The sequence below is a fragment of the Sparus aurata genome, chromosome 15 (assembly GCF_900880675.1).
Source record: "Sparus aurata chromosome 15, fSpaAur1.1, whole genome shotgun sequence".
In the NCBI taxonomy this organism is placed as follows: Eukaryota; Metazoa; Chordata; class Actinopteri; order Spariformes; family Sparidae; genus Sparus; species Sparus aurata.
The window spans coordinates 16,174,207-16,198,705 of NC_044201.1; the positions used below are offsets into that span (position 1 = coordinate 16,174,207).

Below are 24,499 nucleotides of genomic sequence, written 5' to 3' on the forward strand. Positions count from 1 at the left end.
CTGAGTGATGCAACACAAGAAAAGAGTTTATTAAAACATAATATACAACCTTGTATTTATGGCTCCTGTAGATATTGCTGTTATAAACATTCATTGTCTACCTGCACAACAATGTCTCATCCCTTACATTTATTTTAAAACACTGTTTACTGAATGAGCATTTAAAAAAAACAAAAAAAACATCTTAATAAAACAAGTTAAAAAGTCCTCTGAGTCAGTGCTACTTCAGCTCTGCATGGCCAGCAATGCAGGCGAGCGCAACAGATGGTCCTGCTGACGGGACCTCGAATCAAAAATGAAGGAGAGAAGCATGAGATAATGAGTTCTGTAAACGGTAGCTTGACACTACATATAGCTCTATGGAATATGTAAGTCCAGTCTCTTGGCTGTTTGCCATCAGCGAGGGTCATCTAGGGCTTCACGGGGTAGCACAGCTTGGTGGCGTCCTTGGTGTTATTCTGGCTGTCGATTAGCACCAGTGAATGCCTCTGGTGGTTCTCGATGATGTGGGAGACGGTGCTGAAATGCTGAAAAAAAATGAGAATTTACAAAGTTAGAATGGATTTTTAAATTGAATAGAAAAAAAACCAAACATTTAAAACGATCTTGAAAGCTGGTTTGTGGGATTGAATCCTGTGATGTATTGTAGAAATGGTTGAGGTTATTGATGATTAAGTGTAATGATTAAGAAGCGCTCTCCCCTCTATTTCAGCCAACCGCTTTACCACTAATTAAACTGTAAAACAGCTTGTTGTGTATATAGTTGAAATACTGAATAATTTCTCCCTCAGTTTTCTGTATTCCTACATTTGGTACAAAAGCTGCTAAATGTTCCATTGCCAATAAAACAGGTGAAACACAAAATACTATCATGAGCAAAATAATTGTAATTCAAGTGTCACACTACAAACTCCAGCAGCTTGTATGTAGGTATGTAAATCCATTTAGCTGCTTTGGTTTTAGAATCCTGGTGTTGTGTATGCTGGCTCACCGGCTGTGCCTTAAATCACAACCCATTTACTACACAGCTCACTGTCCACGCCTGGTGTACACAAAAACCGTGGCTGACTGTGACATGCTAGTTTTGATAACACAACTGTGCACACATATGAACTCTCAGCAGTGCAGCCTCCTGCACTGAGGATGAATGTTGTAACAGACCCCATTATACATTTTTATTGCACTTTAATAATTAGAAACATGTCAAATTATTCTATTCGCTAGCCTAATACTAATCCTACAAATACATCCTACCCCCTCTCCATAGTGCTGCCAATGTTGTCTGACGTCACGTCAGGCAACTGCTTCATCATGAAGTTTACAAGCAGGAGCTCCCAGTTGGAGTGGCATTCCATTCTACTCTTTCTAGTCGGAGGTTGGGAAATTTCTGAGTTCTGAGTTGTCTGGAACGCAGCATGAAAATGCCACACTGCAACACATCACCTTCTATGGATGATAATGATGACACAAAGTGACAGTGAATCATAAGCGTCTGGTCACGGTCACACTGTCTTACTGGGAAATGTAAATATATGTATTTTTCCCTGCTATGACAATAAAATCTAATCTTTAAGTTTATTAGTCAGTCAGGATTTCTCAGCACTACAGTGTGACTATTTAAGATGATTAAACAGGCCTGTGTCACTGTCTGATGGAGAGCAGAGTCTAAAATGTACACATACAATATATGTTCTACTCTAGCTGTTATATTGAGGGCCATTTTAAACATTATTTGGCAAACTAATGCAAATCGCTTTAGTCTAACAGACTGATAGACCATATTCTCACTCAAGCTATTTTCCTCTAAAGTCATGTTTTAGGTGGGGAAGCTAAAATGTTATACAACTGGTATCTACCCAGATGCAAGTCATGTAAAGGTAGGAAATCTGACACATTATTAACCTTTCACTGCTTCCCAACTGATCATCAACTGAAAAGACAATGGATCGTGAAATTGCAGAGGGACATAGGGCCATATTTTTAAGGTGAAAAAACCCCATTAGATTAAATTACCATTGTAGAATTACATTGTTAGCAGTCCGCTGTTGTCAAATGGAAGCTAACGGGTTATCAAATATGTTGTTTTACATTGAAATATGGCCCAGTGTCCCTCTGGATTTTCTCTATCCATTTACTTTTCTGTTGGGGATTAATCAGGAAGCAGTGACATTATAACAATTTGTCAAATGCCTTCATTTATACAACTGTGTGACATACATGTGAATGGTCTATAATTAAGTATAACATTACCTAACCCAGGACAAGAAGCTAGATCAGCATTTCTGCTCAGTGGACATAAACATGACTCTTTCAACAGAAAAACATTGATTAATCCCCCAAAATACCATTCTGTCATCAACCATAGGCCACATAGATGGTCAAACACAGTTAACGGGAAAAATAGTGGAGTCATGTACTGTACCTCCTCTCCTTTCTTCTCTCTGCCCAGAGCGTACTGCTGAGTCGTCGGTATGTAGCGGACTGGGATGTTGTACACTCTGCCCTTGTAAAACACCACTAATGTATAGGGCTGCTGTGCGTCCTGACCGGAGCTCTTCCTCACCATAAACGCCCCGTCCTGAAACAGAGAGCGCTCACAGTCAAACCCCGGCAGGGGGTTATGGGATATAATCCATATGCCACTCTTTTGGATGACTGCGCTCTTACTATATTCAAGCGAAACAGGACATCATCAGCAGTCTTGCGGTCACATGTGTTGGCATACCAGGATTTCTTATAGACATCTGCATCCTGAAATAAAGTAAATAGAGAAAGGAAGGATTTTAATGCATAACTTTTTTTACTGATTTACTGTATGAATAGAGTTTGTTAAGTTATGTGTATATCTTTAAAACATTCTGTAAAAGCACACCTTATCTTGGTCTGTTGACTCATTTTCAGCAGAAACACTTCCTCTGTCAGCTGTTTCTGGGAAAAACACACACAAATCTCATGCTAATTATGTTTTTGTTTGATCATAAAGAAATATTACATTTAGTTGTTGACCTCTTTCACTTCATTTTCAAAGTACAGAACTGTGGGTGTGAATATGGGTGTTGACCTGCAGTGGGAAACTAGCAGGAGCTGTACTCACTGAGGGAGGTAAACTGTGGAAGAGGAATTCTGCAACAGAGACCACAAACAGAGCCAAGCATGGTAAATACACACCACAGAGCTGCGATTAAAGGCAATTTTCTTCAGTCGAGACGCTTTAGAAATGTCTGTGATGCATAGCTTAAGACGTATGTTTGCGTATTGCACTTCTTACTTTGGTCGCTTCATGTCCAGAGTAAAAGCTTTCTGCTGAGGCTTCGGCTCAGTTTGGCTCAGAGGCAACGTGTGGCCTGGGGAAATACAGACAGAATGTAACTGGGCGGTGATTGGTGTTTGGTAAGAAGCACAAGAACAAATCCAGAAAATAAGATACATCAATTGTTTTTCAGTTGTTTCATGGGTTTCATGGTTTCAGGTGTCACTTACTTTCAAATTCCCTGGGTTTTAACTCTGGCTTCTGCAAAAGAGTCACATTTAGTGATATTCAGCATCATAAACAAAAGTACAGAATCAGCCGATCACATGAAAACACAGTAGAGAAATGATCATTGATAGTGTATACAGAGCATTCAATTTTTGCGATCAGAGACTCCTACCGGCTTTACAGGTGGTTTTGGTGACCTCCTGAGAGACAAAAAAACAACAAACCATCAGTTATTTCTTCTCAGAAGCAGGTTAAGCAGGTAAGAGTATTCTGTGCATAATCAGCAGAGCAAAACTTACTCTCTGGGCAAAGGCTTGGGTAGGAGTATAGGAGGAGCCTCTACAGATTTATTATTGGAGCCTAGAGGAGCACACAATGCCATGATGAACTGGTTATCATCAGTGTTGTATATAGTACCTAAAAGTTAGACTTCAATAAAAGTAAAGATATTGTGTCACGTATGTAAATAGTTGTTGATAAAAGTAAAAGTGGTACTAAAAAGTAGCATAAAAATGTACTCAAATTAAGTACATGTACCTCAAAATTGTACCTAAGTAGAGTTCTTGTGTAAATGTTACATCCATCACTGGTCACATTCACTGTAGGGAAATCTATAATTCCTCCTTCCACTGACCCTCCTCTAGATGGCGTCTCATGCTTGAATGTTTCATGGCAGTCTTTCTTAATAAAAATGAAGGTGAAAACGTTTCACTTATTGTCTGATTTAACACTCACTGTCGTCTGGATCGCACACTTCATATTCATCTTCACCTGTCGGCTCCTGAACCTGGAAAATCGCAATATAAGCAAATCAGTGTTCCCCTAACTGTGCAGCATTACAGCACCTCTTCTAAATGAAATCATGCACATTTGTCATCACTTACAGTATGAGGAGATCTCCTCATATTAAGTCTGTGGAGAGAAAGGAAGTCATTATTAGTGTAGTGACAGGAATGCAATGTAACAACTGCACCTAAGTGGCAAATAATGGCTAAATGAAATGCTGTCAGTCCTACCTGGGGCTGGGTTTGGGTGGTAATGAATGTGACTGTTTTGTTGGAGGTATTGGAGGTAGTCTGCAAATTAGATGCAAGGACATGGTTAGTCACAGACTGGAGTCTAAATTGGGATTATTATCTAAAACATTTTGTGTTGTATGTCTGTACGATTTAAATGAGACAAGTCTGTGTCGGACTGACCTGTTTACTGGAAGAGGTAATGACTTCTCCTGCTAAGAGGCCATAAAAAAAGGAACGACAATAAATTCCACATATAAATGTAACTTAAAATACTCGTAAACACTGTTATATAAGCAACCTACCTCTTGGTCTGGAACTTCATAAAGGTCTGAAAAATAACCAGAGTCAAAATTAGGCACGGGGTTGAACCACAAAACCCTTGTTCTGGAGCTGGATCGCATTATTTTCATTAGTTTAAACATGTCTGCAGCTGACAGAAGCTCCTGCCCTCTGGCATTCTTTTTTTATTTGGACTAACTGCATTTGACTGTTTCCCATTGTAGTGTATTGGCAAAGACTTTCCACGCATTGCTCGATAAGCTTTTTATTCAGTACTGCAGAATAATATAATGGAGGCCACCTATTTTTCCTTGTTCACCCATTCCATTAGAGTGGCTTCAGTGTTGGTCGGTGTTCAAGACTGAAATATATAGATAACTGCTGTTAGCCGTAGATTAAAATTATGTACAAACACTGATTATCTTAAATCCTAAACATTTTCGCCTTAACAATTTGTTAAAATCTCTAGATCTTCCTCTCTGTGCCTTTTAACTCAGCATCTCCATGAGGTTGACACCTGTGGTTTTGGGGGTATATGAAATGTGAAATTTGGCACATGCATTCATGTCCTCCTCAGGGCTTTGCCTTTAAATACGGTAGTTACGTAGCTTTTTTTCTGTATATATTTATATATGTATGTATATATTGATATCCATATTTCTGCCATAATCAGGTCAGAATTTTATTTTGTCAGTTACTTTGGTTTATTATCAAATATCTGCAAAACTCATGACATTTCCATCAGCCGTGGTGCTAATTATGTCATGTTAGCATGTTAAAACATATATTATCTTATACCTGCTAAAAGTCAACCTACTAGCATTGTCATTGTGAGCATGTTAGTGTGCTGACATGACCATTTAGCTCAAAGTACTACATTGCCATAGTACAGCCTCACAGAGCTGCTATCAAGGCTTTAGATTGTTGTTTTTGCAACACCCTGTAAAACACAGTTAATCACCACTGTCCAACTATTTCCAAATATTCACAAGGAGGCAACAACAAGTTAGCAACTAAGCAAAAGTCACCTGTGTCAGATTTAGCAGAGAGGTTGCAGATTAAAACGGACTGAATACCCCCTGAATATGTGATAGTTCCTCTCTAGAACCAGTGTTTGGTTTGTCTGTTCTGGGCTACTTTAGAAACATGGCAGACTTTGTGGAAGAGGATATTTTTGCTCTGCGTATATAAATTATTATTCTGAAGTAACAGAAAACCAAACGATTTGACATAAAAGGGAAATGAAAACATAACTGTGAATATGACATTGCATTTCTGCCAAAAGATCCCCCTAGCTTCTACACCCTGGACCTTTAAATATAATCATACAAGACATTGGTTTTATCACCAACGGTTACAGATAGTGTGTTTAACGGTGGGTGTGACTGCAAGAGAACTGTGATTATACAGGTTATTAGATGCAATAATTGTAGACGTAAGCTCTTGTGAACTTGTAACGAGATGCAGCAGGGTTATTGTACCTACCAGGACTGGGTGGACACTCAGGTGAAGGTGTAGGCAACATGGGAAGGTCCCTCCCTGCCCTGGTCCCACCATGCATTGTAGATTCTGAGAAGAGGTATAGAAAGTATTGTTACCTACATTGAGGAGGTCACGTCTTCGGTTCAGTTTGTTTGGCTGTGTGTCATCAGGACTATAGAGAAACTGATGGCACCATTTCCATGCTGTTATTTCATTCGAACAACTGCATATTTGTACATGTTACTAAAGTGTTTTCTAGTTATATGTGAAAAACTTTTCCTATTTAGATGTACATAAATGCACAGCTGAGATGATGAGGCTTATTTTGACATTATTCTGATAAGTTTTGGAAATATATCAAGACATATAAAGTTGAGGGGAAGAGTAGATTAACATCCTTGGCAGAGTCTTCATTCTCCGAGTGCCCCTCTAGCTGTTATTATATTTCCATAGTAGCAGTCCTTGCAGCAGCAGTATCCATATTACTGTGTTTCTCTTCACTAATTCGATGTGTATCTTACTGGTGGGAGGATTCTCTGAGGGCTCTATGTAGTTGTCATCATCGTTACTGCCGTCTGGATTGATGTAGTCTTCCTACAAAAACAACAACAGACAACATATTGTGAAATGGTGACTGTGTCCGCTGTCCACACTCACTGGGACACACAGGAAAATTGCGAAATTTACCAAGACACGGTAATGTTTGTGGAAGTCTCAACACCACACAGGCCTTCAGTACAGGATTCATATGAGCTTGAGGTGGGGAAAGTCGCTTTACCTCATCACTTGTCATCTGGGTGGGTTCAGGGGGCAGCTGTTTGGAGGCTCTGACGGGGCGGAGGGGCTTCCTGGGTGGCCGTTGGGGCCGGTTACGGCAGTTGTCTGGAAAGGAGAAGCAGAAGCAGAAAGAGGACATCAGAATTTGCATGAAGTTTGGAGCCATCTGTGTGTTGTGACCATGGCTCAACAGTGGTGAAGAGGCTGAATGAACCAACTTCAGCAGGAAGAGACATGAGTGCAAAGGAGAAGCTGTCGGAAAAAAACATATGAAAAGAAATCAAAGCTCATGTGATTTATGATTTGATCATCTGCAGAACTAAAAAGATCAGCATAAAAATCAAAACTCAAAGTTCAAAGTGCAGATATAAATAGTTCTTCATGTGAATAGACTGTACCAACCGAGATACTCCCCCGTCGGGAAGGAAGCAGAGGGAGTTGTGGTGAAGACTCTGTGGCTGCTGGGAGGAGGCTCGTAGCTGTCATCCTGCTCCTCATGAGGGTCCTCGTACATGTCATTATCCTGGGAACGACGTACACTTAACGTTTCGAACACATATCAACTGTTTAATGTAAACACAATTCACAACTTTCACCAACTTACATAATCAGGCTCAGACTGTTGGTCATCATCTGTAAACACAGAAATCGTACATAAATTTCATTACAAAGAGAGAAAAATGGGCCTATTTAAAACTAACGTTTGAATTGTGGATTTCATTAAACTCTGATACCTGGAAAATATTAAATGCCAGCATCAAATTCATCTGAGCAGGTGTCAGAGTACATTGTCTAATTTTAGAACAGAGTCAGCGTCTGTGTGGAGGAACCAGTGAAGCGCGTCTCCCCACCTCTTGAGATAATGAATAATCTCTCAACAAGTGACTTAATTGCTGTTTTTATGAGGCAATTTGAACAGCAGCGCCACATGATTGAGCACAGTGTGTTTCTCCAAATAGCCCCGAGAAACAGGTGAAATGAAACCCAGTGGGTAATTTGGTACTTTTGCTGATACTTCTGTACGTTGTGCACTGTATTCACCAGGTCATTCTGAAACCATCAGATAGTCTTCACGGCTACAGTTAAATACTGTACACTGAAGTTTCCAACACTTACTTCACTACACTTACAAATACAAACTTCTCTGTGATCTTGTTTTCAAATTCATTAAAGGGGCAAATTTCTGTCTCTCTCATATATAAATATATTTGTATTTATATATATATATATATATAATCTGTAGTAGGTTTTATCCATCTAGATCATTTTGGTGTTTGCTAAATTTTGGAGATACTGTCCACCTTCTCTCTTTTTTGGCACTTTGAGCACCAGTAGCTGAGTGCCATCGAGTTTCATTATAGTCCAAAAGTAGCAGACATCTCCGAAACTGGGCAACACACAACAGAACAATCAAGATGGATAAAATAGCTCTACATGTAAGCACAAATTGATTATGGAGTAAATTGTCCTTCTAAAGTCAACACTCACACGCCCATACTTTACAATATGTACACTGAAAGAGTAACAGGTGAGTATAATTCCTCCTGTGCAGAGTGAATATTAAAATATGTACTAGTAACACGCGACAATGTAAGTGATAATAATCCACAGTCCTCACTCTGTACATCTTTCTAAATAATATGTGCATCGTAACATTGAGTTGAATGATGGAATGTATTATTTAAAAAATCTAGTTCCAAATTACACTCTTTTCATTACTAAAGTTTTTTTTTTTGTGGTTTTGTTGGTGAGATAGTAACAGATTGTTTTGCAAATTTTGTACTAAACACTATACTTGTAGAAGATATCTTCTTCATTTGGCTGATTCAGATTCACAGAATAAAGACTGTTAATTACTCAAACTGCAACTGCATTGCGGGTGCTTTCACAGCCTGTATGATTAAATTCAACAATATTTTTTCAGTGTACATATGGGCATTTGAGCAGTGTCATAGGATGAACTTCAATTAAAATATTCTGTTTATCTGTGCATCAAAAACTACTAGACCTGCCACAGTAACTACTTCTGCTGGACAATATATATTGTCCCAGAAATAATTGCGATAAACAATATTCATGTCATTTTAAGACCAATTTATGCTACTTAATGATTATAACATAACATTCCAAGTATGACCTATGAACTTTTTTTTATATTTAAGAACATCCACACATTGGAATTGTAATGTGAACCAAATATTAAAATGTCCCGAATAAATAAAACACAAATAAAAAAAAACACAACCAAATCAACAAAAGTTGCATGTAAACACAATCAGCATTGATAATCAAAGTCCTGTACATATATCAATAAGTTGATAAGATATGTATGATAATATATGTTCGATAAATACATGTCTTATCATACATATTGATAAGATACGTACGTTATCAAGTCCTTTTTAGGTAATTATTGGGACAGACCTAAACAAGGGTCAGCACTCAGCTATATTCTTTTTCATGTAATAGATTTATATCATGTGGTTATCACCTGTCATTGAAATCTACAAACTCACACTTCTTGTGGAATCAGTGATAATTACTCTATTCTTACCTCTGTAATCTCTCGCAGGCACCTTTGGAAGTGGTTTGCCTTTTAGTCTGCCATGTAGAGAGATAATGACATCAGCAGCAGGCAATGAATGACTTTACAATATGTGGCTATGGTATCTATCTATCTATACATATATATAAATATGTAGTAGTTGGACAACGTGAACACATCCCTTTACAATGAATACGAGCTATAAATGGGATTTAAATTCAATATAGAGTGGAATTGTTGGGCTAATGACACTTTGTCTCGACACATCTTTTCACACAGAAACCTGTGCTGTAAATCTGTGAAAGGGCTCCATTTACATGAGCGCACTTAGCAGACTGCTGCGCATATTTAGCAGTCAGGGTGAGAATAAATGGCTTCTGTAACACATGTGTCATTGTCTATCCTCGCGTGTCTTCAAAGGAGACGTTTCAGGAAAGGAAAGTGAGAGAAGAGCCATCTGTTTGAGCTTTTTTTGCATTGTGGGTATACCTCTGTTATTCCAACGGTTGTGAAAGAGGAATTGACTACCCCCACTGATACATTTATACACCACACAGAGAATTTTTAGATCTCCAGACTCCTCAGAGATTTGTCTACTACTTAACGTTATGCATTCGTTTAGCATGTTTCCATTACGTTTTTTCATGCGTCACACAAGTGTGTAGTAATTCTAGAGACTGACCTTCGAAGTTTGTTCAGTAAGCTGCCGTCGTTTTTCTTGATGTCTTGAACAATCTTCTGAAGCTGCCTGGAAAACACAGGATTTTTTTACTTTGTCATTCCAAACACAAAGTTTGCAGTGAACTGGACAAAAGTTACAATGGAAAGACAATTGTTTTATTCATTTTAATCAGTCACTCCTCCAATTTCTCTTTAATTCTCCTCACTTTCACTGTCCAAAGGTCCACTATGTAGTTTTGGGGAAGGCATTTAATCAGAAAAGAAAACTCTGAATGAACTGAATAAATAAACTGTCATTAAAGGATAACACAATACATATGGTTTTACTTTGTTTATATTTGCAGGACCCTTCTAAGCAGCCACCTTTCTAATCTAATACAGCATTCTGGGGACCTTATTTCCCTCTGAGGACAGCTTGTTTATTTAGTTATGGAAACATATATTTCTACTTGTGTATCAATGCCGTATATTGTAAATGTTACCTTTTTTAGCTTAAATGCATTTTTGCAACTACTAAGTGCAACATTAATGGTAAAAAAATAAATTTCTATATGGAAAATAAATGCTCAAAGTGACTGATAAATGATTACTTGAGGAGAAAATGTAATCCATTGAAAAACGTTTCCAGCAGCAGTGTCCATACTGCGATGGACCACAACTCTTCTAAATCTGTTGTATAACTTTATGTTGTGGAATGACAAATACATGAACTCTGTACTTTGTACAGTGCAAACACTGCAAAAATGTAAGACATTTTAGAATTAGTATTAGCAACAAGTGAAATTGCGAAATTGTCCATTTTAAGTATAAGTTCGAGGTTGTTTTTTTGTCATGTGCACAACAAACACTGAAGCTGCTAGTGAAATAGTCGTTCTCAGGCGCCTTGAGGAAGAAGCAAAGAAGAAGAGGAAACAAAATATGAAAAAACCCACAACTGTTCTTACCTGATTTTTGCTGTAGCGGGAGCAGCCAGTTTACCTAATGTATCCATATTTAATTTATCCATATTTCTTAATCGGAAAGTTTCTAAATCGTTGGGCCTCATGCGTTACCGTCTGTGCTGCCCAAGTGTTTGCAGAAATGTAAATGAACGCTGCGCTTGGGCACAAGTCATGTCTTTGACACAGAGGGGAGGGGATCCATTCTAGCTAGCCCTTTGTAAGACAAATCACTTCTCCTTTCCACTCCCCGTCTCACTTGCACATACTCAGGAACAGATTCCAGTCGACACATTTTCTTGTTACATCATATTTCTCTTGTCTGTCTTTGATTTCACCTCCAACCGAATGCTGCCATTTTAACTGCTGCTGACAATATATCCCCTGAATGAGGTCACTGGATGAGGACTTTTAGTTAGTGGGGTATGTTCTGGAACAGTTTATACCTGTATGGGTCAACCATACAGTTATCACTCTATTAACTCCTTTGAAACATTTCTTAACATTCCGCCATTGTTTTAAAAGCTTCCTCGCGAAAGATAGTTTTAGAGAGTTTTAGCTTTGAATCATTTCTATGTATCAGGTCATCCATAGTGTGTCATGGAAAGTACCGTGTTGTAATCCTCAGTGTTTTCTGCAGATGGGAGGGTGAACAGAAGTGAGTATGCAGCCTTTTCTCGTGAGACTGGTGGGATGATCCACTACAGTGTGTCTGTGGTCACCAAGGGGATTTTTTTTTTTCTGAGAAATTCATGTCTGTTCTACCCTGATCACAGTCACCCACCGTGGAAGAGATGTAACCAAAAAGTGGCCAGTGGTGAGAAACTTCAAGAATTCAAAATAATTAAAGAGTCAGTTCGGCATTTTTAAGGAAGCAACTGTGTATGCTTCATAATAAGAATCAACCCTTTAGTCAGCGTGTGAAAAAGTTACATGCATGTGGAAGATTTAAACTTTGTCACCTAACTAATTGATTTTCCATTTAATTTGGCAGGCAAAAGGTTTATTCCTGGCTAAAATTGTGTTAAAAAGCGACTGTATGTGATTAATATTTAAAGTATTTGACCTACATTGAGTTTGAACTGTCGAAGAGGACCAATGGATACTCTCCAGCAATTATAATCCACATGGTAAATTGACTTGCATTTCTATAGCAAGAACCGGGGGAGGGGGAGATTAGAAACCCACAATTAGTGGCTGGAAGTTATAAATAACACCTTTGAATTGATACACGCATATTGCCAATATGGTTTCAGTTTGACTGACTGATTACACTTGAATATTGTCAAACATGTTTACTTGAGATATAATACACACCCGCTTACACATGGGAATACATGAACAGGAACATATTCCTCACAAACAAACAAGAATGAACACGTGCAGACAAATGTGCAGGTGCAGTCAGGCAGAAACACACACACACACGTCACTCATCCTTGTTTTCATCACTTGTGGGGACATTACATAGACTTGCATCAATTTCCTTGAACCTTACCATAACTCTAACCACTACTTGCCAAACCCTCACTTTAACCCAAGTCCTCATCCTATAACTTAATGAAATATGTAATAGGGTGCAGCATTTTTGGTCCCCACAAAACCATCAGTAAGTGGGCTACAGGTTTTGGGACCCCAAAAATGTAGAAAAACAAGACACCACACACACACGTACACCTGCAACAACAAAAACATATTAAACACATTGTAATTCTATTCCTGAAGCGATGCCTTTTTTTCAAGCAAATACATAGATTTTTATAAATTATAGGCTACTCATACATAAAGTACCTCCAGTGTTCTGTCACTTGGAAATGATATGATTGCTTGATGATAAACACTATCCCGATGGATTTAAAGGGCATTCTGTGTTTTGAGAATAACCTCAGTGCTGCTGACATGTTTTACTACAAATAACAGCAATTATAAAAGACATACGAGAAGCACAAAATGGGAGGAAGGAGGTAAGGTGAGAAGAAACGAAGGTTAGATTGAAATATGGGGTGACAGCAATATTTCAGCGAAGTGTTACTCACGGTTGGTGGATGAGACTAAACTTGCTCATTTCGCTGTCAGACAGGCTCTGTGAAAGCATCAGAGAAATCAACCGTAAAATTAGAGGATACAAAGCTCATAAATGGCTGTGACTCCTGATGAGCAAGTATGATACTACAACTAAGTCAAACACATGCATTTTGGACAACTGTTGTTATAGGGTTGCAGTATTGCATCACCCTTTATCCAACAGGAGATGGCAGCATCTCACTGAGGGCGATCCAAACAACATAGCGTGTTTCTCTTATGTAACCCTCATGTTATTTCTAAACCGAACCACAGAAGAAGATACGATTGCTTTATTAGTACAGAGAGCATGAGCACTGCGTGTTCAGAGTTACAAAAACTCCATAATGCATATAATCACTTCGAAAAGCACTCCCCTTATGTTGGTTAGATACTGCAACTGCAGTTGTTGGAAGGGCTCAAGAGTACAACTCAATAATGGGAGTTGAAATCAAATAGTTTTATTTATGTGTGTAACTTATATAACAGCAATTTAACCAGGAAGATTAACAAACTAACTGGTAGTTCATGAGTCACCATCATGAAGGACATAGAACTGATGACACAATCTCTAAAAATAAAGCAAAGATAAGAATATGGGTTTCTTTGCCTGTTGTTTTGTGAATCAGTACAGGTGAAGAGCTTGCTCCGTGAACCATACAGCACTGTCACTGTAACTACACAACACCACCATCTCGCACGATTTCATAAATTGTCGAACATTTTTAAAAATGTATTTGACTCCAGTGTTTTTGTTGCATTTAATGTCTGCTTCGCAGTAAGGCAATTGTGATTCGTAAATGAAAGGAAATGATTACCATAAAATATGCAACAAATCCCGCTAAATTATGTATTTCCCTCTTCATTCATAATTCATCGCTCCAGGTTGTTACTTTCTCTGTTGCTTTCCTGTTTTTTATTTGTCATTGTGTAATGAAGATCCATGACAAGGAATATTAGTGAAAGTTTGGAATGTGTGTTTAAGTCTGTAGGATGTCAAATGAACAAATGGGATTGGCTTGTTGATAAAAGGGTTCAAGTTTGAGCTATGATTCTACTATGGCTAGTTAATTTAGACATGAATTATGTATAGTTTGCTCTTTATCTGCAGAGCATCCTGTGAAACAAGTGTAATGATGTACTATTATGTTGCATACCGTTGATTATATGGTAGTTTTTCAGAGCTGTTGGTTTTATGCGAGATACTCCACAGGGACGGACTTTATAATGCAGCTCATATTACCTTAGTGTGTGAATAAGGGGAACCTTGGAGCAACAAAAGGATATATTACCTCTTGGAAGAAGCCCGTAGTACAGTGAACGCAAAACTTCTGATTTAATCCTTTGTAAATCAGTGAGTAAGATCACTTAATATGAAAGGCCTCCTTCAAAGAACTGAACCTTGGCCTCACAGATACACACTTGATCATCCCACTGGCTTACAGGAGAAAAAAAAGGTATAGTATAAAATCAGACTTAGCCTTTTGACACGGAATAAAATATCAAATAGTCCGCCCCAGTGGATACTCCCAGGCACTGCTCCCACATTGAATAATTTATGGGAGTGTCTGTGCTTGTTCAAATGAGACACAACAGCTCTACAAGCTCCAGCCTCTACATTGTACCACAGAGCAGGACCCCTCACTCACAACAGCACTCAATCGAATCTTCACATCTTACATGTTTTTGGAACATACATACAGTTTTATTAGCATGTGTGAGCCATGAAAACGGTCCTCATGGTCGTATCTCTTTCTAGCTTGAATTCTTACTTGCGATAAACTGATTGAGTTGAAGATTATTTGAGTGAATCCTGAACTGCTCCTGATATATCTACTTCCTATTCCCTTTAACCAGTAGGTGATTTGAGGTGGGATGCCATCCCCCTTGTTAGAAAAATTACCAAAAAGCGACCCCCTTGTTAACCTGTCATCACTCTCTATCCCCTAATAGCAGATAGTGTGTTACAAATCACAAGTGGTCGTGATCAGCTCCAGGCAAGTCAAGCTGGGAACGGCTACTTTGGGTTCTGGCTACTTGGTCTATTTTTGACGGAAGCCACAACAAGCTGCACAGAGCAGATCGCGGGAAGTCAGAGACACAGGAACGGCATAGAGCATCCGGTCAATTTTCAAAATAAAACACCCGGTGCAGACTTCCGATTGTATAAAAACGAAAAATTACCAGATCAACATAAGTTTGCTATTTATGTTCTAAAACTAAAATGTTACTTTTTGTGAGTGTTTTTAGTGTGTCTTTTTAGAACATGGTGGCTATGTTATGTTGGCAATTGTCATTTTTGTGGTGGTTTTTAGTTTTACCATACAGTGAGGAAACTGTTACATTTCCTGACACTAGCTGTTTTATTCCCCGTTGAAGCGCACTCTGCTGGACAAACTATGTCGTTACACCAATTTTAAATTACCCAAGCATGTTTTTCTCCATGATGGTTTTTAAATATAAGGTTTTCATACTGGACAATATATATGCCAATATCAATATATCTGTAATAGGCTAATATCGGCCAATAAAGTCAGCCTACCTATAAATCGGTCGGGCTCTACTATTTTACAAAATGTTCATTGTGTGTCATTCAAGGAATTTAGATGGTAAAAAATTCCAAGGGGTCATGTAACTTAAAATAACCCTGCTTGTAGTGTATTGTGAGAAACATGAGAAAACCCTGCCTGAATAAAATCAGTCCATTGCATACAATTTATAGGTGTATCTACTCATTACACTCACTACAGTTATAAAGAGACAATTGTAGAAGGGAGAGAAGGAAGATAACTAGATAAAATGGAATTGTAGAATTAGAAATGTCACAGTTATGGTTAAGGCGTCCTGCAACCACGTCCTCTGGGAGGTGTACATAGGTGTGTCGGGGCAGGGTGGTGCTCCTATTGGGCCATCCCCCCTGTTAAAAATTAACAAATCACCTACTGCCTTTAACGGTCCAATACATGAGACTTGAAGTTGAAAACATTTAAAAATGAATTGACATTATCATCAAATGTGAAGAAACAACAGTGCTGGCGTTACGTCAAAGGCGTACTATGTACTTTTTTGCCAAAATGTCTACTGAAGTTAGCATGCTAACCAGCTAGCCATGTGGTACCTCAAGAGGTGATATTCCGATAGCGAGCAACACCAACACTCCTCTGTGCTCCCAGTCTGGACAGAGTCAGCTAACACAATTGCCAGCCAGCAAGCTAGCAGAGCTAACTAGTAAATGTCAGCTACAGTTAGCAGCTATTTGGAGTATTGATACAACAGGTGGCCAGTTCTTACATACTGCACCTTTAAAGCCACTATTATGTAGAACATCAGAACTTTGGACAAAGGCACAATCTGGTTGAAGTATTAGCATGATCGACACTCAAGTAGCTAGCAGCTGTGTGAGGCCATAACAGGGGTCGGCTATGCTGTTGCTTAGCTGGTGTAATGCTCACCACATTCATAATCTTAGTTCACTGCGTCAATACGCTAACATTCCTGACAGCCCTGCAGAAAAAACCAGCATAGACCAGCACTAAAACCAGCAACAAAACACAACATATGCTGGTCTTGATGGGGAACAGTCACTAGCGAGACCAGCATATGTTGTGTTTTGGAGCTGGTCCATGCTGTCTTTTTCAGCAGGGAGCTAAGGCTACTTGAAATAGTTAAGATATAGAATAGATATCTATAAAACAAGGTATTCTTCCTTATGAGGTTAGCGTAGATGCTACGATAGCATCTGATATTATCAGAACTGGAGGATTAACATTTGCTCGTGTTTGCATTAGCTAGCTAGCGTTAGCAAAGTGAGCTACAACAAACTGGCAACCGCTTGAGGGGGCAGATGATTCGGCCAACAGCGATATTGTGACGTGAATGCAATGGAAGGGGGAGATAGAATGGCACATTTAGTAGCTGAAAGAATCTGTAGCATATATGTAGGTATATTCACACTGATTAGATAAAGTTTTGCTATAAGTGATCTTCTGTGTCCGTGTGACATCTCAGTTTCACCCACAAACAAGCACATGGATGACCACCTTTTGTTTCTGTTCTGTCTGTCCTATTGGTATGGTGTGAGCAGCGGCATCGAAACATGGAACATTTGTGAATGCTTTTCTTTTAAACGAGTTCACTCTAAAGATAGAGGAACACTTCTTCAGCCACATGCCCACAAACGTACCCTTGATTTTTTCCAAGCAGCTGTGCAGGGTCTGATGACTGTCATCAAGTGAGAGACTTTCCACATGGTCATGAATCTGCACTTTGATGTTCCAGAATCCCAAGTTAATTGTGGTTTAAGACACTAATAGATTTCTTTGTGTTCTTCATTATCCATTGCAAGGGGACTTGTCAAAATTTAAATGTAATTTTGTGAAGCTGCAGCTGGAGCACACAAACGCCTAACCTCTGCTGAATGTTATATCTGCTCTTTGTCTTTTTAGCTATCGCCTATACACATTTTACAAACCCTCTTCTTTTTTGCAGTCCAATGACTACATTTTTGATACCAACAGCAAAGTAATCATGTAACATACAGTCCATTCCTTTCCTTTACTTTTGAGGGGCCTTTGTTTGCAGCGTTGATGTCATCACACACGCGAGTTGAAAGTGACTTCCTCTAACACAGGCTCCATCACAAAGATAGCAGCTGACAGCTTTTTTGATCTACTACATATCTCTTTTAACCTGTCTACCTGTGTGAGCGAACGCGGCATCAAAAAGATGGAGATTACCTTTATCTACACTGTGCCGACTGACTGTCATTCCCATCCACAGTGTAGTACGCAGCCACCCACCACTCAGACAGAATTGGATTGTTATTTCACGGCTCATCCTTAGCAGCGTGATGAAGAGATGTTGTAGGTGTAATGCGAAGGAGCTGCATTCCAGGCACAGCCCCGACGTTGCCTTATGAGAGCATTTCAGAAAACGCGTTGTCTGCTTACTTGTGCGGATTTACTTGAGGATTTTATGACCTTTGCTCCACATGCTGCATAAACATCGTATGAATATGCAAAGTAAGCCAAGGGCAGTGCTCAGCAGCAGCACAGTTGCTGGATGACATTCAGAGCCCACGGTGCAGACCCTCTCTGGCCAAAGACACATGCTGAGTTACTGATGAGTCAAATAGAAGTTATCATCAGCAATTATTCCTCATTTACTGCCTGATTTCCAAGAGACTATTTATATTGAAGACAAAGCCATGCCCTCCATATGTAAGAAAACGTTTGGGATTATGCACTTTTAAAGAAATCTCAGGAGCTTGTTGTATTCGCGCAGAGACAGATTATGAATTCAAAGATCAGATTCAGATGATTACGTCACTGGAAAGTCCAGTTGTGTAAGTCGCTTACAGAAACATTATTGGCAACCAAACTATTGTGATCAAACCACATCATGCTTGTGCATACATGACATAAACTCAGATGGGGAGGCACAACAGGTAAACAGGTAAACAGTGCTACTTTTAACCAGCAGATATCAGATATGAAACCTCCCCGGTTAGTTTCTTACATTAAGACAGTTATGCTTTTGTATCAACAGTTTTCTGAAATTCTACGTTTAAGTATGCAAATGATGCATTATGTAATTACATTCAACTAATTTGTGTACAATCCTGAGAGGAATCTTCAGAATATGCTGTAGATGGGAATTAAACTGGAAAGTTTGCTGTATGTACGGGTTTAGAAATTGGTGGACTGGGTAAAGATCTTATCTAACAAACTTTCCAAGTTGTTTACTCAAGTCGAGACTAGCTTTCTTGTATTACAAGGATTTCTAATATTTCATGCTTAAATGAGCAAAATGAGGCTATCTAATTAAATATGCACATCAAATTAAACACATATTCAGAACAGAAAACTGAACCAAAACAAACCCAGAAACGTGTATTCTGGACGTTTGCCCTCCTTCTGTCTGAAAGAGGACTTGTTGTTGAAACAAAATAGCCCCAAATTTCAAAACTGACCAGTGGTGTCTGTTTCCACCTGCAGTGTGACAAATTTTACCTCTTCAGATAATGTAAAATAATGTCTCTGCTCAAATATGTTTCTGCATCAACAGAAGCACCAAATTCTAAGGTTACCGTCAGCATAATGTAACCATTTGATTTTAGAGGAGAGGCTCTTGAAGTTCTTAAAATAAATGTAAAAAACATATATACAGGTAAGTAAGTATTCACTCTAATTCATAATACAACTGTGTCATAAACCTAAACAAACCTACACTGAAGCATCAAAGCTTACAGTTTCTTTTGTAAAATCCTCTTGCAGCAGGAAGTGACATTTCACTGCCTGAGGCTAAAGGAGTTTGTTTGTCAGAACATTTGAGGAACTGGATGATTACACAATGAGCCGCAACACTCATAAGTGAAGAGTGCCACCTACTGAAACTCACTCCATCAAATCCAAGACACGTCATTTCTCAAACTGATAAATGCCTTTACAGTAAATGACTTTTTAGACCTCAAGATGTCGAACAAAAAACTATGATGATGCAGATCGCAGATTAAATATTAACACTGCTCTGTCTAACAGATAAAGTATGTGGTGAGGACAAAATACAAAATATGAGGACACGCAAGGACAAACAGACAAATTACTCTTTACAAACAGAGAAGCTCTCTTATTACATTCTACAGGTCAGGTACTCCATCAGCTCACTCACAAGTTTTTAAACTTGCCACCCTTCAGAAGCCCCCCAATAATGACCTAATTTAATGGAGAACCACAAGATTTGATCATTTTATCTCTATTCAAGTTAGCCCGGTGTTAAACCGTGAGTTCGCCGGCTCGGTTGGCAGAAGTCTCTATATAGTGAGCACACTCAGTGGCCCCCACAACACCGAAGATTTTTTGGCTTTATGCGCCACTTTATGTAACATCCAAGCTGTATGCAGGGTTTATGTATCATCCTTGGATTCATTATAAGACTGTTAGCATGCTAACATATCTTTACTTTGCTATAAACAGTACTACTGAGGTTGCTTAGGGCTTTTGTTGAAACCAAAGTATTTTGCAAATTGAAATTTTTGCCTAATGGGGGTGCTATAGAACAAGTTAAGGGATTACTGTAACATGGGAAGTCTTTATCAGGGACCCATGAAGGTTTACAAAAAAAACAACTTTTGAGCTGATCGATCCAGTAGAAACTGAAATACGTCACTCAAGAACTAAAAATGACAACATGTTGTTGGCGCTGAATGAAAAGTCAGGGGTGACTGTCATTAACTATTATTGACTGTCCAGGAGTAAAGCTGAGGTCCAACAACTCTGTATTTGATATGTATTGCCCCAAACACATCCGTGGTCTCTGCTGAGCTCTATTCAGAGCACTCTGTTTCTGTGCCTGCACCTTTAAATGCTAATGAGCGCCGTCTGTCAACGCCTACTTGGGGAGCCTTGCCTGCTACGTCACTCTCAGGGAGAGGAAGCCCCTTATGCTAACGGTAGCATACGCTAATGTTTATGGTGGATGTAACACTATGGCTCGCAGAGATTTTTTTCGTTCACCGAACCAGTTTGACCCAGAATCGGACACAGAAGGAGAGGCTTCTGAAGAAATACAGACTCTGCGGCTGCAGCAGGACGTTTCAGAATGGTTAGTGTGGCTGAATGATGTTAGTTTGTTTGTATGTGTTGTTACAGTTACTACCATGTAGCTAATGGCTAACAGCTAGCGAAAGCTGTGTTTGTCTCAAACTCAGTCTCTGAACTCTTGGACACTGTTCACATCGTCTCTGTCTCCAGTCTGCACATGTTTCCAGATTTTTTACTGTGACAACCAAGCTCCACTGTAATATTATTAACATCAAACTCGCTTCAAACGCCATTGCATAGCGGACCGAAGTGGAGCTAACTAGTTAGCCAATTTCCAGCTGACTTCACCATACTCGTCGGCAACTGTAAATACTATCAATCCGCGGCGACACTTATCGGTGGCTCGGGTGCAGTTGCTGGGTCCGGTATGGTTGGGACTGATCCTTTTGTGAGGGTCAGTTTTGAGGCAAAGCCAGCTTTGTACTGACCCTCCTTACTGAAGCAGTCCGATGTGAAGTGGTTAGCACACACATACAAGCTAACATGAACCGCAGCCGGCACGTTGTCGTTAAAAATGAAACATAACCACGGTCTCTTCTGTTGTTCTGTAGCTGGGACAGAATATAGGCACTGATGTTGATTTATACAACCAACAACAGAGCAACTGCGTGTCTAGCTCTGAGCAACAACGTTGTGAAACACTGCTGTCTCTCCGCTGGACACACCGAACTTCATCTCAGGATGAACGCCCCCCTCTCAGATTTCTTCTATCACCGCGCAGTGGAGGTCGGCCTATGATAATGACTCCTTTCGTTACATAACGAAAGGAGCAGAATCTGAACAGCCTGTAGGAGCGCCGTGTTACCAGTGGGTGGGTTGAAGAGACCATGCAGGAATCGCTTGTTTTCCTCATTCTGGGAGTTGGCAGGCTCAGGGAGGACCAGCTTATATATGTAGAGAGCAGAGAAAACTTGTTTTTTATGATATGGGACCTTTAAAGCAAGAGGCCTCTGTCGAGTCTATAAGGTAGTACTGAATTAATAAGGTAGAGGCCAATGCATGGGATCAGTAGAAATCAATAGCATATATCCTCTTGGGACCTTGAATATCAGCATCAAAATACATTCAACAGCTGTTGACATATTTCACTCTGAAACGTGTATATCAACTTCATGGTGTCACCAGAGGAAGGAGTCAGGAGATCACAAAAATCAATGGGCTTCACCTCCTGGGGACAACTAATGTCTGTACAACGTTTCATGTCTGTCAATTTACTCCATAGATATTTCAGTCTGGACCTGTTTGCTGGACCTGGAGACTGATATCACCACAGAGCCACAAATTAAACACAGCAAACAAGAGTACACACAACCAGGTGCATACCTCAACTAATAGTGTGGGACTGTGCATGTTTGTCAGACTCTGCGGCCTTGAAACTGCTCAAATTGAAGGTGTGTGAAGTCAGCAGTGAAATATTCTTAATACTACATGGGTTTACCTGACCTTAATGGAGTCCATGTGTGCTGGCTGGATCTGTAGCCACGGGATCCATCAGTCAATACACATACTGCATGTATATGTATTTTTCAGATCTGCACTGCTCACTTCAAAGCCTTCGCTCTGAAACATTCATCATGTGGGTGATAGGATTCCACAGTGAGTGTATTTTAGGGGAGATAAGGCTGTGAGTTAAGGGGAAATATTTCCATGATGCCACCTAAAGAGGAACCAGTTCACAGTCAGTGAATAATGAATAGAAGATTGGACCTGTTAGCATGGCAACAAGTGTTTATAAGTGGCCACTAGGAAGACAGGCTCCTACAGGCGTGCCAATGCATAGGAGGTATTACCAAGGTATTATTAGTATCCTCAAAATGATATTAGGAAGTTATAAACCCACGCTCCAGCTATTTTAATGCACGAAATCCTCTTTAAACACCCCCACCCTGCCCAAAACCGAAGCAGATTTAATGATACTTCCTTAAATAAGTAGGGGATCACAGCTTTATTATCCGTGAGTCTCATTTCACAGTTCTTACTCTCTCCCAGACTGGCACGCAGGCAGTTTTCACCTGCACTCGTTGTGTCAGTGTGCCTCTCACAAAGGCCCTCGGTGATCGCACGCAGCAACATGGATGATGGACGTAAGGCAGTGAGAGTGATAGAAGCAGAAGTTGCAGCTGATTAACCAACCTCCATATTAGGAGAGGCAGTGATTACACACCGAAACGTGTGGGAAGCATTACACGCAAGCGAGTGTGCGCGTCATGTTTCATATCCTATAAGATCTCATTGGTTTTGTAACTCTTGACGTTTGCAGTCGTTCTTGAAATGACATTTGAGAGGTTAAGCGTTCAGCTTTGTGTCGACAAGAAGAATTTTGCCATGCGATCTAATTTGACTTTGAAAGAGGTGTGCAAACGTTAGACATGTTTGGCATCGTAAACTGGGCTTACAGTTGCACAAATAGCTCAAGGAGATGTAATTATTTTGCTGTTTTTAATACCACGATCATCATAATAATTGCCGGGGGGGGCGTTTTGTCTATATGATGTAATTGGAATAACAACCACAACCCAGATATGATCCTGAATGTATTAGTAAATGATGTAAGTGTGGGAAGGACGGGAAGAGTATTTTCTGTAAAATTAAGGTGAAAAGAAGGAAAAAGGAAGGGGTTCACTCACCAAAAGTCTCTGTCCGTTAATTCTCAGTCTGTTTACGGTGGCAGCACATTCCTGCATTTGATTCTGAGGGCAGTAAACACATATTGATTTAGTTTCTTAAAAGAACTGTTAACTGAATTTGACTCCACAGCACTTGCCTCCATGTTCTTTTTATTTCAACACTTGCTGGAGCTCTATATGTACAGTATGTAGCAAGAGAAACTGCCAAACACGAGGTTACACACAATCCACATACCACCATTAGCTAGTGAACTGTTGAAGTTTAAACAATGAGAAAATAGGTCACTATGCTGGCTTTACTGATATTGCCTTTTTTCTCGCACTCACCTTGCACATGAAGAAGGCTACTTGAGCCTCGTCCCACCCCTCGCACTCCTCTCTGGATGGCAGGTTCATTTTTTCCTCAACAGGGAACCTCTGAGCACAAGTGTGCTCTTGGAAGTACAGTAATAGACTGACCCGTCACGCACCCGCAGCTTCAAAACCGGCCTCAGCAGGGAGAAGTACACACAGGGAGGTCACCTCATTAAAAAGAACACCCTTCATCCATAGGCAATGTGGCAATTCACAAAATGCTCATCCCCCCCCCCAAAAAAAAAAAAATTCGAAACTCATCAGCAAGATTGCATTACGGCATCCACAAAAGGGAAGCAGGGACTTCCTCAATGTCCTTCTATATAAACCTGTTAAGAAACAAAAGTGTCATAAGAGACAGTAACTGGATTTTCACCTCTCAGCTCGGGTACACTTCATTTACAGTTACAGACAGAGTTTGTGATTCATTGAGCATTCAGGTTTATTCCACGGTGTCATCTTATTTAAGGTGCAAGACTCCAACAGTATGAGAACAAGTTTTCTGAAGTGAGAATAATAGCTGCACTACCTGTGATGAAAGTCGTGTAGAGAGACTGTGTTCTTTCAACTTTTGGAGGTTTTCATTAAGACAAGAAAATAGGGTGTTTTTCTTGTTGACGTGGCATCTCTGATGGTGGAAATATGACTGTGATATAA

General features: G+C 39.6%; 1 protein-coding gene across 2 annotated transcripts; it reads right to left on the minus strand.

Annotated features, from left to right (window-relative positions):
• Positions 1-5: 5 nt before the first annotated feature.
• On the minus strand, positions 6-23,969 carry blnk (B cell linker). Of its 2 annotated transcripts, XM_030442488.1 has the most exons (24): positions 23,816-23,969; positions 23,489-23,551; positions 13,236-13,282; positions 10,263-10,328; positions 9,590-9,636; positions 7,640-7,668; positions 7,438-7,558; positions 7,037-7,140; positions 6,780-6,852; positions 6,262-6,345; positions 4,800-4,825; positions 4,678-4,709; positions 4,495-4,554; positions 4,363-4,390; positions 4,214-4,265; positions 3,778-3,838; positions 3,651-3,678; positions 3,481-3,511; positions 3,269-3,344; positions 3,095-3,123; positions 2,873-2,928; positions 2,668-2,751; positions 2,423-2,578; positions 6-527 (listed from the first exon to the last, which is right to left on the minus strand). In XM_030442488.1, the coding sequence occupies exons 1-24, from the start codon at positions 23,882-23,884 to the stop codon at positions 411-413; spliced, it is 1,539 nt and encodes a 512-aa protein (XP_030298348.1). In that variant the 5' UTR covers positions 23,885-23,969; the 3' UTR covers positions 6-410. The 2 variants fall into 2 exon arrangements, with proteins under 2 accessions (XP_030298348.1, XP_030298349.1); XM_030442489.1 differs by lacking the exons at positions 13,236-13,282; positions 23,489-23,551; positions 23,816-23,969 and adding an exon at positions 11,206-11,365.
• Between the last annotated feature and the right edge of the window lie 530 nt (positions 23,970-24,499).